Genomic DNA, 12,507 nt, shown 5'->3' with positions numbered 1-12,507 from the left:
TTGCAAAGATTTTGCTTTTTTTATTTTTTTCTGGGTTCAAGCTAATTCTTTAAAAGGTTATTTTTATTAGGTGGGTTTTATTTTGATGAATTAAAATTAACTTGGAGTAGGAAATTACATAAGATTGTGAGGGTTATTGATTTGCCTCACCATAGCTACAGCACATCTTTTTGTGAAGGAATTAAAGTTCTCTGTTTCAGATACCTTGGCACTAAATGTAGACAGCAAATGAGTGTTGTCTCCAATTATTTTCCTCATAAATGTGATTCTTTTCACTCAATCCAAAGATTGCCACACTAAAACCAGACCTAATGGGCAATGAGGGGTGAAAGCAGCAGCTGCAGGAGGCTGGATCCCCTAGCAGGAGATAGCAAGGAGACTGGAGTACCCAGCACCACAAAACAAAACCAGAGGTGAGGGGTGGAGGCATTTCTTCAACTGTCAGTACCAGGTCAAGGCAGGACCTAATGACATGTCTGGCTTGCAGCGTGTCACTGGCCAGCTGTCTGACAGGAACCAGAATGATCAACCTCAGAGAATGACATTTGCTAGGAGGATACATCATCTCTCACAGGGAGGAAGGAAAAAGGCATGAAAGGATGCTTCTTTGTGTGGTACTTCTTATTTGGGGGAGGAGTATTAAATTGTAGGAATTGGACTTCACTGCCTTCCCCATTTTCGAAGGTTCTGAAAACAGGAGAAAGTAAGAGTAAAATTCCTCCCATTTAGCTGTGGTCACATTTCACACTTCCTTTACACAAATGCAATTGAAATAAACCAAATGAGAAAACAGAAGACAATAGAGAATCCAAACTGCATTTTACAACCAACCACAACGACAAACAAGAAATTTTCTTGTTCTGGTACCACATGTTAGTAAATGCTCCAGATTTATTGATTTATAGTGTATGTCCTCACAAAATTTAGAGAGTGACTTTGTTACAAAGGGCAAAATAGCATTCTGGTCTCTCTAAAAGTCACTTTTAAAACATGGAGTTTCTTAGACATAAAAGGGGGAAACTCACTCAGATGAGGTTGCTCTAAGAACAAAACGTTTCAACATAGGGTTCTTAACTGTCTAACTAATCACCAGCTATGAAGGGATAAAAATTGTCCTTAGTTTCCTTTCCAAGCAGTAGATTTGTAATTCACATACACACCAAGTCTGCCACATAAGCACTGTCCCAGCTCCTGCTATTCCTGGTTTGAAGAGCTGTAGGAATAAGGACTGTAAGATGTCCAAGATGGGCTGGCACAATAACCGGTTGTGAAGGAAGTCAGAGCGCAAAATCCATGGGGGCCTCTGCTTATCAGCTCAGAAATCCTTGGCTGTTACCATCAAATCTGCTCAATCTGGCTTGCCTTGCAAACTGTCTTGAAGGAAAAAGATGCATCAATGTGCAATTGAGTTTGGAGCTTTCAGAAGAGGAGGAGAGCTAGAAGAGCACCATAGCTTTTCCTTTTCTATCCTACACAGTCTAAAATTGGCATACCATGGACAGGGGGACAAATTGCTATTTGCATTCCTGATTTCAGGATCCAACATATGCTCCCATCCATTTCTGCATTATCTTAACTGGGTGTATGTATGGATGGATAACTTCCAAATATTATTTCCATATATGAAAGTTTACTGATTTTAAAACTGGGCTTGTTCAGGGTTTGCTTTCACCTGAGCGAAAATGTTGGCCACTGTGAGTTAATCTTGGGATGATCCACAACTTCCAGTGTGCCAGGTGCTGTTGTACAAGGCCCCACGCGCCAGCTGGCAATGTGCGGAGAATCCAGATTCCAGGCTGTCCCCATGTCACCTGGTGAGCACAATTCCCAGTGTTATGTCAGGGAGGTAGGGAGGTGAACTCGGCGATCGATACAAGTGTGGGATGTGTCTGTCTGTATAACAGGAGTGCAGACAAGTTACAGCACTTTTCTTTCAGGCTGTATCAAGAAACTTGTAATTTCACTTGTAATTTTGTTCAAAGAGATTCTTGTACATGCACCTGTGGAAAACTGGAAAGTATCATTGTTTTAAAGGTTGCTCTTTGCATATAAATCACAGCTCTGTGTGCTTCCCCATTTTAATTGGGTGACCTTTTGAGTCCTATGGACAGGAGCTTGAATTCTGAACTTGCAGGTTGGTTGGAGATTTGAAATCAATTCATGTTTTAGCAATTACTCTGCTTAAAAGCACAGAACCCAAAATGGAAATTTGAGAAGAAGAATTCCCCTTGGAAAATTCCTTTTCGCAAGTCGTAGAAAACTTCATTGCAGACCAAATAGATATCCGTAAAATCCAGATTCATTTGTCAGTTTAATCCTTGAAAAGGATCAGGATTCATTGAGTATGAGAGAAAGAGGAGGAGCGAGGAATGCGTAATGTTTCTAACAGGACATTTTTGTGCAATTATCAGTTTAAGCTTCCATTATTTGTCACTAATTACTGCACTGAACTGTTAAATATTTAGTAGTAGTTTGTTTAATTGGGTTTGACCTATAAAGGAATCTGTGCATAGCACAGCTCCAGTTCCAGGAGCCAGTTCCTCACTCACAGCTAGGCAAATTTGTATTCACATAAGATGATCACATATTGTCAGACAAAGGGGTTTGTTTTTGTTGTGCAGGTTTATTACCTCTCTCTCCCCCACAGATTTATTTGTCTTTAAGGTATTTGAAATCAGAACACAAAGTAGAAATTCTGCCTGTGGATGTAAAAGGGGAAGTCAGTCAAACTTAAATTTGTTTAAAGATGTTGTAGTTTAGAAAGCATCAACATGATAAAATAAGCATAACAAAGAAAAAAAATTAAAGCAGAGCAACAGCTAGCCCATGAACACGTGTCTTGTCAAAACACTGACTTAATCCCTGAATATCTTATTAGGCAGTATTGCCTATCAAGGCTTGGTGTCCCCTGTTACTCTGTTTTACAATAGCTGCAGACAAATCTGTATTTGTTCAACTTTGGGTTTGGCTTGCTGGGTCTGACAGGGTGAAAAGACTTCTGGTTGTGGCCTCTGCAGAGGGTGTGCAAGAATCAATCAGTATACAAGCAATACTCACTTTGGTTTAGCATGTCTGTGTTCTTATTTGTTCCTGTCTTGAAACTCCCTTGATTTCATCTGAGCTTTTCTTAATTTATACCAGGGTAACCATAACCATATTCTAAAGTAATAAGAATTTTGATATATTTCTCAGAAGTGCCTCCTTCTGCCTTTTTTGTTTCAGCTTTTATTCCCACTTAATGAACAATTTTCTTATTGGAGAAGAATGCTTGTGTATTAATTTCAAACATTTGCAGTATCACAAAGGCCTAGTTTTCCCACAGACAAGACTTAAACCTGGATCCTGATTATCAGGACAGCCCCTTTGCTATATAAAAGAAGAGGTTTCCCAGTTCTGAAGAATTGTTGTGAATATGCCCTGACTATTGCCCCCTCTCCCCATCGCTTTCTCTTTTATGGGGTAATGCACACACCTCCCCCCGTGCAGCCAGGCACATCTTGCCTGAAATGCAAGACATTGTTGCAAGTTTCACTGCATTTCAATGAGCACAGACAGGGTGAGGCAGGCTTATGGGAGGCGATTGCCTGGCACCATAGGTTAAAACAGCCTTCGAGCTACTCTGATTTATGTCAGAGGCTTAGCTGGGAGCCCCCTGCCAACGCTCATAATGAGGAAGGTGCAAGGATGGTGAACAGGCATTGGTGTTTGTGTCTGTTCTCTTCTAGTGACAATGATGAAAATCTTATTTGCTGTTCCCAGGAATATATGTCATTCTTTTCCATACAACAAATCTGTGATATATGCACTCGCATATAGTAATGAATCCGAAAGGAATCATTGACATTTTACTAGTGACTTACTGGAAGTCTCTGAAGAAAAATAGGTATCAGGGGCTTTAGTTTGGTTTGGGTTTGGTTTTAATTTTAAGTTTGCATCCCTGAGAACATGCTCTTCAATTTGAGATTTTTTTTGCAGGTAGTTTTTCTCTGGCCCAGCTGGAAATGCTGAGCAGAAAAACCAGAACACTGAGAGTTTTACATAAATATGATAAAGAACAAAATCTGATTAGCAGTCATGCTATTTCAGAAACATTAACGTAATATCAAATCACATAGCTTAGGTGAATTAATTTATATGAATGACTACAATTCAGTGTGACTTTCCTAAATTACCATTGTCAACAGTGGTCAGTCATGTCCTAAGATGACCACTTAATTGGCAAACATGTCTGAGAACAGACCTGATTCTCAAAGGCTGGTAAACATCAACTCACCACACATAAATGGTATTTATGGGAACACAGATTCTCTTGGGACTTGGCCCCTTTCTTGTTGTGGAAATAGCTCTGGTTTTAGTTCAGATCAATTTTCTTGGGAATCTGAAGTTTTGGAGACTGTATTTTGTTAGGTTTGGGCTGGTGAGCAAACTTGGCCTGGATGAAACTCCTTGCCTACTGTAGTAAATTTATAAATTCAATGTTAGTCTTCCTGCTCTGCCAGCTGCAGTAAGTACTGGAGATGCTGGTGACAGGGATACATTGCCTGGACTTTTTCTGTTCTCTCCAGAACTTCCAAGTCTCCATTCAGTTTCCTACTTTTCACCTATGAAAAACTATTAGACATCATCTCTTTTCTATTTCCCTCATTCACTCAGCATAAGTGTGACCACTGAAATATAAATATATATTAGTGTCAGAAGCATTGTAATTTGTGGGGCAAAACACATCAGAAACATTTGTTAGTTCTGAAATTTCAGATACAGTAATTCAAGTTAATTTCTTGTAGTTAGTGTTTTATGACAGGAAGGGTGGGGTTTGAGAGGGGAAATAAGTGCTCATTTGTTAATGAGTTTCAACTGAAGTTGCTCTTTTTGTATTTCATATATGTGCAAAGGACAGAAATGTTTACAATCTGAATGTCCATAGATGCTCTGTCAGTACAATCAAGGATTATAGAATCAAAGAATGAGCCTGGATATGACCCTAACCTTCAATTAATTCATTTGGTGGAGTGTACTATAGGAGCCTTTACTCTTGGTACAAAAACCCCAAATCCCACCTCTACTGTTGTTTTTTTGACCTATACAGCAACTGAGCCTTAGAAACCCACATAACTGAATATTCTTAATTGCTTGCAGCATCAGTGGAGCTAGTGCCATAATTTGTTGGGGCATTGAAAGTAAGTTTGCTGCTTTCAGATGGTTCAAAATGGCCCAGATATTCTACTGAAACCAGCTCCTAACTATGCAGATTTGGTTTCATGTCTGATTTGGGGTTGGCTGAGCCTCTTCCTCTCCTGGGATGAGCATCAGGAAAAAAAATACTAACCCTGAGGTCTGTGAAACTGTGAAATAGTCTCCCAGGAGGAGCATTGGAAGCTCTAATTAAAATTGGACTGGGCAAAACACTTGAAATTACACTATAGGCAATAATCCAACACTGGCAAGATGGGTGGAGAAAACGCCCTAATGGGTCTTTTCTGTCTTTAAATTGTATGAATTCTTGTTCTTCTCTTTTATTATGCTATTTCACCTTTTTGTTTAATAGTGACATAGTGTCATCTAGAAGTTATTATAAGACACTATTGTGAGCTGAGTGAGATGATGTTAAATGTCAAAAGAAAATGCAACAGTTTTTCTGCAGGTTCACAGTGATTTTATGGAGATAGGAAAAAAGAAACTGACTGTAAGCGAGGGACACAGTGCAGTGGTTTTATCTGTAAGACAGTGGCAAATTCATTGCATGCCTGCAAAATGCATGTTTATCATTTTGACATTTTGTTTCATATTCTCTTCTTATTAAGAACAACCACATTCCACCAAATCTAACACAGGTGTGGGAAAGTCATTTATTCTAACTGTGTAGATCGCTCAGATTGCTGGAGACATCTTCTATCCCAGTGTTTCACATATCCCCAAAGACCTGGACTAAATAATTTTTTTTTTTTTTTTACATCTTAATTTATTGTTTGTATTTAATCTTAGCATTGTACAAATCTAACTCATCGATTCAGTCCTTGAGTATAATCATATTACAGTTTACCAGGAAAGAATCCCTCAGCAATATAATGGGGCCTTGACAGGAAACTTTGTGCTGCAATATTGAAGCCGCACAAAACAGAAGAAACAGTGTGAAAAATAACCTTTTTTTATAGTTGGGTCTGAATAAGTTTCATTTATTTGGTTTTGGTGTTACCACTTAATATTCCTCTTCCCTCCTCCCTTGCCTTTCCACATGGTATAACACAGAGATTTCTGCATGAGAGGTCATGGCAACCAGGATAAGTAATAGAGCATTGGACCAAAGTTCTGGAAACCATGTTGATCCTGTACTAGGTTTTGCTAGGCTTGCCTTTCCACGGGCCTTTCTTTCTTCCCCTTTGGTTCTGGAAAATCCAACATCCTCTTCTTAGCTGCAGACAGTTTGAAAAGTGTGGTACAGGATAAGAAGTTGGAATAAAAAAAGAAAGGAAGAGAAGCAGAAAATCTTGATTAGAAAGTATAATTTAATAGAACATGTATTGAACCAAATGTATTGATTAATGTGGTAGATATAGTACCTATATTGATTCAAACTAGAGATTTAGTACTAAAAGCTGTAAGCCAAAAAGCTGTTGCAGATTGCTACAAAAGTCAGTTTAATGCTGTCCTTGAGAATGCCTTCACAAAGAAATTCTTCTAATGTTTGAGGAGTAGGTAGAATGCGGTATATGTCAGTTTGATCCCGGAGGGTTTTATTTTGTACTCTAATAGCTGTTACGAGCCTACATTATATCCAAGGAGTAATTTTCCTTAGGGGTGCCCAGCTCGCTTTGTGTCAATATTCTAGCATTTTAAGTCACGTACAGTATATGCTTCTGGGAACAGTGCAGGAGCCAGCCAGACTCATAATGGTCTGCATTCATTAATAAAGGCAGAAGCTTCTGTCCCTCCATTGCCCACTACAGGGATGCCTCCCTGGTCTTTGGGGACCCGTACAGACACATTTAAAGAAAGCTTTATTTTGAGTGGGCAGGAGATGAAATGCAGGACTTGCAGGCATTTCCTAAGTCAGCTATATGCCCGAGCACAGGGGTGACCTTAATGGGTCAAAGAAGAATGCAGGTCAAAAGACTTATTATCCAGACTGTTGGAAACCAATTGCTTTTGTTAAAAAAAAGAGTAAATTGTGGCGCTTAAAGGTTGATAGTAATGTAGAGCTCTGTTTTGCAACCTGGAGCTGGATTGCAGTGCAGTGGGGTGGATTTTTATTTTTATGAAAGCAAAAAAATACTAGATGGTCTGTAATGTACATAGATAAAGGATTCCAGATAAGTGATAACATGTAGGGTACCATAATTACTTAATCAGTGATGATTGATTACTCATGTTTGTGTTCCTGAACTAAGGAAAAAATAACATGCTGCTGTGGTACTGTTACCATCTGTTGAAATAATGCACCTACATTTCATCTTTATGCCTCTTCACGTGTACCCTGTTTGCACTGTTTGTCAGGTACAGCCATGTCTTGGTTCATCTGCTCATAAAATAGAGAAGTCCCATTTAAATTGAATGAAACCACATTTCACATTAAGGATTCTAATGGGCCACTGAGTCTGTGGCTATCTGTGGGTATTTTTTTCTTCTTTAATTTTGATGCTGTGGGCGGGAACTTTTTGCTAGCTATTACTTCTCATGCTCCCTCTGAAACACAAAGGCATGCACCAAACAACAGGTATTATTGCCTCTTTTGTCTCCAGCCTTTCTGCAAAGAAACCTTTTTGAATTTGTTTGCAAAGGAGATTCTTCCACACAGTATTATTCTGAAATTCTTTGTGTGTTTTCAAGTCCTTAACACTAGTAACATGGATATCTCAAAGCATTTTCATCCAGAAAAGTGGTGGCATGTCATTTTATAGTAGGTCACATAACAGTTGGGATTCTGGATCCAGCTATCAAAAATAATTATTTCTAGGAATAGGGCAAATGCACTTAAAGAGTTTCTTTTGCTTGTGAAAAATACTAAATTCAGATTTTCCCAGTTAATATACCTGCTTTCCAGGTAACACTGAGACATAGACATTGAGAATGTAGGGGTTTTCCTGGTTTGTGTCTACATGATAACAAATGCAGCGACACACACACCCCTCCGGCTTCCCCATTCCTCCATTTTGTGCATGCAAAGCTTGAATTTGTATTTGCAAACTAGTGTCTCCTCGTGAGATCCCAGCTCTTGGAAATTGGAACACAGCTGTTGCTGAAGTCCAGGAAAGATTACATTGAGAAAAAATATTTTCCCCTTTCCATGGCTAAGCAGGAAATTGACATTTTTGCTTTGTAGGGAGACTAACACATAATTAAACAGATGTGCTAATGCACAATCAGATTTGGGGGAGGCAAAGGAGGGGAGCATATGATACCTCCTGTACTTCGCTAAATGACTTCTCTTTGGCAAGTGGAGGTACTAACTGCTCCAAAGTCAGGCAAGCTAGTTGAGGTTTCTGGAGGAGGCGTGTTTCAGGCTTGTATAGTGTGTTTTTAGTGAAGGGCAGCGTGCTCTCCGAGGCACTCAGGGGATCTCAAGTGCAATATTGTGCTCTCCCTGGGTGTGCCGCGCTCCCATGGCCCTGCCGCGTCCCTGCCGGCGGGAGCTCCAAATTCCGCTTTCCCCGCGTGCCTGATCTCCCACTGCCAGGGAGGCGGGAGCTCGCTGCACACGAGGCAAAGACACTATCACAGTCGAGATCTGCTGCCTGGATAATAGAGGAGAATTTTTGCCCTAAATTTTTAAACACAACACCCCTCATAAAAACAACAACGGTTCATAACTGGGATTAATGTTTGCAATTTTCAGTCACTTAGACATGGGGTCTCCAATAGATGGCTTTTGGTAGAGTGGAATATGGCTCTCTGTAGGATTACAGAATTTTCCTCCTTTTCTTATCTCTCCCCTCCCATCCCTTGCCTGCTTGTCTTGTCAATGTTATGTTCCTGAAGCGCTTCCACTTTGTATTTTTTTTGCAGCTTAGCCAAATAGGTATTCCTCCCTAGTCCCTAATGTTTGGGGAGCCTTAATTACTGTGGAAACTGTGTTTTGTTTTGACTGTTTACAACACGTCTTGTTGCCTTTTTAAGGCCTAAACTGTTCAAAGCATTTCCTCATGCTCCTATCCTGCCCTGTCTCATTCTTCTCTGCAACGCTTGTTTGGTTTTTTCCTATTATTTCTTCATTATCTCCAGAGAATCTCATTTTGCACCAGGGCACAGGAGTCAGGGACACTGAGAGCTGGGGCAAGTCAGTCCTTATGCTGTGCTTTATTTTGTCTCCTTCATATTTGGGCATTTTTATTTTCTAATCAAAAATGTCATTGCAGCCAGAGTTACGGCTGCAATTTTAAAACACCTTTTGACTGCTTCATATGCAACTGTTCATCCTGCTTCCTACTGATTATGCATTTTTCACTTAGTGAAAAGAAATAAAAAATGGGCATGACTGACATGCTTACTCTCAGTAGACTAGAAACAAAAGACCCCCCCCAAATATCTGTCTGCAATGAAACAATTGGTATATTACTTCACCTGCTCAGAAGCAGAGAAGAAAATCAGAATTCAGGCTGCCACCCCATATTTAACTTGTCCTGTTGTTTCTAGGTACTGCAGGGTCTCCAATAAGCCTGTGGTGTTATGCTGTAAGTGCTGCAATAAATGGACACAACAGGATGATAAAAGGACTGACTGTCAGGCTTAACTCTTAATTTCCTTGCTTTTGTGCTTTAAAGTCAGAGCCCATTACCTGTGACCAGCCAGCATTTTTGGCTGCATCTATTGTTAGTGCTTTACAGTATTTTGAAATGATTTTATGGGAAGGATGAGGAACTAGATGAAATCAAGTGGTGGAGCGTATTTTTCTAACACTCTTTGGCCTTGGACAGTCTGGAATTCCTGCCATCAGCATTAAATCATTTTGTATTCACATCTGGAAATTGCATCTTCGAGTGTCACTGGGTCATTTTCCTTTAATCTTGAGAATGGCACTACATTAAAAATTCCTCAGTCTTACTGTAAGATCCTTTCCTTGCCAAATGTCCCATGAACTATTATTTGTGTGCGTGCATGGTTTAGGGAAGAGTGAAGGAGGGTGGGAGAGAGGATTTTTAGGCTGGTCTGCAGTCACGCTGTAATTCACATTCGTTTCACCGAGGCTGTTTTCATGTGCCCTTTCATGGGTGGCTCTGGAGGGTATGGTTCAGTAGATGTTCACTTTGTTGTAAACGATGACTGTCTTGTGGGAACAGGTTCATCCTAGAGTGCGTTAGCCCAAAGAGGTTTAAAGACAGATTAACTTAATAAAGTGGAGTGAAGGGTCTGGATGTGCTGGGAGCAAATCATGGGACGTGACACCCCTGCCCTCTGGGTCACTGGCCCAAATCTGGCCCCGATTACTAAGGGGAAAATTCATCACTAATCAGTGGCTGCCCTGTTGTCCAAGTAGCATTCACAGACATTTTCTAGTTATCTGTGGATCCAGTGTACACTGTAGAAAACTTAAGATGTATTGGATTGGTCCCTTGCTCTTGGGTCAATGCTTGTGAAGGATCTGAGCCAGTACAGGCAGCACAATAGCATCTTTCTGAAAGTGGTCAATTTTGTTTGAGGGGTGAGGAGGAAAGAGGGTGAAACTGGTGTTTGCTGCTTGATTTAGTGATTACTTGTGCAGGAAAGGAGAATTTAGGACTCCTAAGTCCATGCTGTGTTACTGCACATAAGGCACTGCCTTCACCTGAAGAAAAATACCTGTGGGTTTTGGTGGCCAAAGGGCAGACTGTGCCAGCCCCTCCTGTTTTCTCATCAGTCTCTGAGCTCTCTAGCAGAGTTTCTCTTACCATGTGGGGGAAATAGGTTTTACTGCAGGAGTGCAATTGAAGCAGTGCCACAGTGCAGGAAGCACAGGCCAGTTAGCATGAGACTTATGGCAAATGCACTTCTCATTTTTGCAATGCATAAACCATGAGCCATGTGTAAGCAGACACCAGGATCACTGACCTGGTCTGCAATTTCACTGTGGCAGGTCAGCCCACACCCTGTCTGCAGAGACTGTGTTGCCCTTCTTGTGGCACATGTAAAGGATACTGGTGTGAAACAGCTGGCGAGAACTCCTCTCTTCCATACTTATGCTGTTTCTGGCTAGTTTAAACAAGGAGGGGTCAGAAATATTCTCTTTATCCAGCCCATCATTTTACAAGATATGTTGGGAAAATTGTTTTTGCACCTTTCTTTCATACAGAAATGCCTGTCCTGTGACTAAGTTGTTTCTTTTGTTTTTGTTGCAGAATCATACGATGACCCAGCACAGCAGTTAGTGCAAGGCCCGTCTCTTCCAGAGAATTCTTTGTGGCACAAAAAGGGAACACATTTTACTCTTTGCACGAAACTTTCATTGTTAATGTATATTATTCAGAATCATTGTATTGTACCATAAAACTTGTATTATCGAAACTGTTGGATGTTCATGTGTTTGAACTTTTGAGCACCGGATAGACTTCCTGTATATAAAGTGTTGCACATGTATTATGTTGTCTGATACTAAAATGGTCTTATAAAGACAAGTGGACTTGGGCCCTATTCAGGAAAGATACAAATAATAATAATACTGTGTGAGGAGAAAAAAATAGCTTAAGAAAAAATGTCATTTTCAAGGAGGAGGGAGAAAGTAAAAGCTATGTTCCATTGCAGCTCTGTTTGGCCTCCCTTTCGTTTAAACTTCAGTCCAGAAATCTCTCTTTTGGTATACAAACGGATGAATCTAAGACTATTTTTTATTGCTGAAGATTCTTGCAAAAAATACGAAGAGACTCTTTCTCACAGAGCAGGAACCCACAGTTGAATAAGGCCCGTATATATATTTGTAAGCCTTGCGATATGACAGATAGCATTACCATATATGCAATAGTTGTTATGTAGTTTGTCAAAGAATTTTTTTTCCTGGATACCATTTGAAGCTTTGAGTGTTCAAGACTTTCCTTAATGATTTCACATGGCCAAATTCTTGAATCAGTTGAACTAACCTGTATGTTACTGTTATTAATGTTTACTCTGCGGTCTGAACCTGGAGATTACTGGAATTGTTTTCCAAAAGGAAATAAATTCAGTTTACCATTATGTGTGAGTGTGCTTTGTGTCTTGTCTTTTTCCTCAGAAAGTAGCATTAATATTACTGCTGTTATATTACCTAAAGAACCACCAGGATCTGGAATCCCATTGTATCAGGACCTGTACACTGCTCAGTAAAACAGGTTGTTTTTCTCAAAGGTAGGTATGAAATAAATGCAATAGTAGAAACAAATTTGCTGGCCCACTGAAAAGCAATATGTGCTTGAGAGTGATATCCACTGTTTTCTGGATTTATTTGTTTCTTTTATTTGTCTGTCTCAGCAATTTCATACTTACACACTTGACACATTGGTAGCCAGAGGAGTCACCACACATCTTGCTTGTGTAATTATCGGTAAATTTAAATGAAACATCACCTGG

At 40.0% G+C, this 12,507-nt stretch overlaps 1 protein-coding gene across 8 annotated transcripts in view; it reads left to right on the top strand.

The window, feature by feature from the left end:
* The window catches only part of ZNF521 (zinc finger protein 521), a 230,996-nt gene extending 218,861 nt beyond the window's left edge, over positions 1-12,135 (top strand). For all 8 annotated transcript variants that reach the window (XM_058039287.1, XM_058039346.1, XM_058039336.1 and 5 more), the window contains one exon: positions 11,307-12,135. In XM_058039287.1, coding sequence (XP_057895270.1) covers positions 11,307-11,336 — 30 coding nt within the window. In that variant the 3' untranslated portion in view covers positions 11,337-12,135. The remainder of the gene's footprint in view (positions 1-11,306) is intronic.
* The last annotated feature ends 372 nt before the right edge of the window (positions 12,136-12,507 follow it).

The sequence above is a fragment of the Melospiza georgiana genome, chromosome 1 (genome assembly GCF_028018845.1).
Source record: "Melospiza georgiana isolate bMelGeo1 chromosome 1, bMelGeo1.pri, whole genome shotgun sequence".
Taxonomy (NCBI): Eukaryota; Metazoa; Chordata; class Aves; order Passeriformes; family Passerellidae; genus Melospiza; species Melospiza georgiana.
This window is presented reverse-complemented; position numbering and strand designations above follow the sequence as displayed.